A 3,227-nucleotide genomic window follows, 5' to 3' on the forward strand; every position below is an offset into this window, starting at 1 on the left:
TAACTAGTTTTAGTTTTTTTATGTATTTAAAGTAATTTTTATCTCACTTTATTTTTTCTTTTCAGTTGAAGAGGGAACTGTAAAATTGCATATTATATTTTCATTTGACCATCAATTCCAATGTTATTATATTATATTTATCTTCCTGTTTTTAATTTATTTGTCTATATCTAAAATTATTATTATAAAAACATTATTATGCAGTTTCTTAATTTTTGTCAAGATGTTGCATAGCAGTATTATTTATAGAGGCAATCTTTCTCAAAAGATAAAGGTTTCTATTATTCAATTTAGTTCAAATAATTAAAATTTATCAAATCAATTGTTATTTAAAATATCTGGGAAAATATTTAACAATTAGATAACTTTGTTGTTTAAGAAGACTCAATTCATGTGAATGTAAGGAAATGATTTACCTCTTTTTTCCATATCTAGGTTCTTTATAAAGACTACAATTATATCGCCAGGGACATAGCCAGCAATAAAGTGTGGGGCTCCATCGAAGTGCCCCAAAATTTTACTACTGCTCTCATAAATAGAATAGAAAATGGATTACGGACTCAAGATCCAGTAGTCGAAGATGGCATACTAACAAGTAGAATAGATGGGACAAGTGAGTTCTTTGTTTCTACCATTCCCTAATTCATTTGTTTACCTTGAGTCTGTATTTTAGGGTTGGTGACAGTTTCGATAATATCGGCTGGCAGCAATCAATTCAATAGATTTTTGTTTTGCCTTGTAGTTTCTCATAATTTTTTGCTTTTCTGGGGAAAGAGAAACAAATTTCTTTATTTAAAAACTGTGTAAGTTGTATACATGATATATTTTTCAAACAAAATCAATTTTCAAATAATCATTTTATATAATGAACTATTTCTCAAGAAACTGTTAGACTAGCATTCAAAAAAAATTATTTTATCGGTTTTACTTGATCTACTACAAATTGTGGAAAATTAGGAGATTTGTGGAAAATAATTTAGAACTTCACAGCAAAACATTCTCAAAGAATTGAACTACTATTTAAAATAAAAGTTACTACTTCCAAATGAAATTCTCGAAATCACAAGGAAGGAAAGTAAGATAGGATGGTATGAAGGAAAGTTAGGTAGGAAGGTAGATAGGAAAGAATAATTGACCCATAATCTGTTGTGTCAACATGGTCATTAATGACGATTAGACAGCAGATAACTAAAAGGAAGCAGTCTCTTTGGGTGGTTGTCTGGAACTTGTCTCCATTTATTAAGGTATAGGATAGTGCAAGCAGAGGCAAGCAGCCTTTGAACCTTGTAGAATATGAACAAAGGGAACCAGTCTGAAGACCTTGTGGTTACAAGCTGAGGAGAGGATCTAAATCTTGCAGAAAAGGAAATTGAAAGACTAATCAAGTAATAACTTCAAAAATACTTCATCATCTCTCCAAAGGGTTATTTTCACAGCTAATGAATACATGAATGAAAATAGTTAGCAAATATGTTTAGCTATGAAAATGAATCAAAGTACCCCTATAAATATTGGACCTAACGGATTTTAATTTGAAAGATTACTTTTGGAGGCATTTTTTATTTTAGTTTTTGAGTCAAGTCATTTTAATAAGAAATAGAAAAGTATTTCGTAGATGCTTAAAGGAACTTCCCTGAAAGTTTTTTAAACATAAATTTAAAACATTTTGTTTATCAATTCCAACACTCTTATTAACATAATAAATTTTAACTTATTCTAAAAGGTTATATTTGCAATATAATTCACATAATAGATATATTAGTTTATTTAAATCCAGAATTTTCTAATGTGATATAAGTAATTAACATAAAATACTAATTAACAGTAAATAACCATAACCTCTTATGGTCACTATTTTAATCTACAACTATCAAAATTTGTCAATTTTAAACACAGATGTAGTTTATTGCAGTTTTTTAAAAACATTTTTTGTTATTTTAGATGCAATTATCAAAATCATTTTGACTAATCACCTCAAGCAAAGTATGGAAAGCTTTTACAACAACCTCCTCCTTTCTTGTGGCATGTCAGAAAAGGCTAGGATAATACCTATGCAGGTAACATTGATACATCACTGTATACAAAATTGATATATTTCAATATTTTGTGAAATAGATAATTACTACTTTATAATTATTAAACCAGAAATGAAAGTAATACTTTACCACTTATTTCCAAATCATATATAAAACGGATAAACTTTGCTATTCTTTTTATTTTTGCTATATCCTTTCCTTTTTATCTCTAAATTTCTCTAAACATTAAATGTATGTTTCTAGGCACCAAGAGGTCAAGGGTCATATTGTACTTCCAATGAAATTATTCTGTGGTCATCTTCTTTTCTTATTCTTTATCATCTTTGGCTAATAAATTAAAGCTGGCATTTCTTCATATGATTTCAATATCCTATGTTGATTTTTTATAATTTTACTTTCATTAAGTAAAATATTCAAGATTTAACTATTTTTGAGGTTACTTATTTATTGACTTGACATCTTATGAATCTTAGTACTCCCTAACAGGTTTTTCAACTATTAATCGCACAATCTTAACTAAGTAATCAAATGTCTTTGCTGATGATTAGCATTCGAAGGGGAAAGGGATCAAGGGATGTATTCTCCTTCTCTCCAAATGTTTCCAAAAAATTATTTTCATATCCAATATCATAAGGTTTGTGTTTCTAGTGCTACTTATACAGCTCAATAACAATAAAAAAGCATTAAACAATGTAACTAACTTACAGCGGGAGCAATTGAAAGTTGAACATATTATGCTCTGTTTTATATTGAGTTTGCTCGCATATTATGCTCTGTTGCATATTCTTATTGCATCTCCCCCCAAGCCACTTTTGGTGATATCAGTAAAAAAAAGGAAAGCTTTTTGTACTTATCATATCATATCCTGCACAATCACTAGAGGCTCATCGATTGATATAATTGATTAATCTATCAATTAATGAAATTACATTATATAATTCCTCTTTCAGTGTGAAAAACTTTTCCACTTCTTCTGCATTTAATATATTAGAAGCGAAAGAAATTGCCTGAATACAACAAACAATTTATTAGTAATCATTTTTACTATTTATTTTAGTGACAATGTTTTATTTGAATTCCAGGCAAATGCTATAGGCTATAAAGAAAGTATTCCCCTTTCTCTATTATTTTATTTTAATCTCCTATTCTTCTTGCTTGGACCCCCTCCTAATCTCCTATTCTACTAGCTTG

The 3,227-nt window shown here is 28.6% G+C and overlaps 1 protein-coding gene across 3 annotated transcripts in view; it reads left to right on the forward strand.

The window, feature by feature from the left end:
* LOC106688233 (ABC transporter G family member 20) overlaps positions 1-3,227 on the forward strand; it is a 36,464-nt gene that overhangs the window by 26,511 nt on the left and 6,726 nt on the right. For all 3 annotated transcript variants that reach the window (XM_067052816.1, XM_067052817.1, XM_067052818.1), the window contains exons 10-11: positions 436-613; positions 1,942-2,057. In XM_067052816.1, coding sequence (XP_066908917.1) covers positions 436-613; positions 1,942-2,057 — 294 coding nt within the window. The remainder of the gene's footprint in view (positions 1-435; positions 614-1,941; positions 2,058-3,227) is intronic.

Source organism: Halyomorpha halys, unplaced genomic scaffold (assembly GCF_000696795.3).
Source record: "Halyomorpha halys isolate HHAL.00 unplaced genomic scaffold, Hhal_1.1 Scaffold1087.1, whole genome shotgun sequence".
NCBI classification, from domain to species: Eukaryota; Metazoa; Arthropoda; class Insecta; order Hemiptera; family Pentatomidae; genus Halyomorpha; species Halyomorpha halys.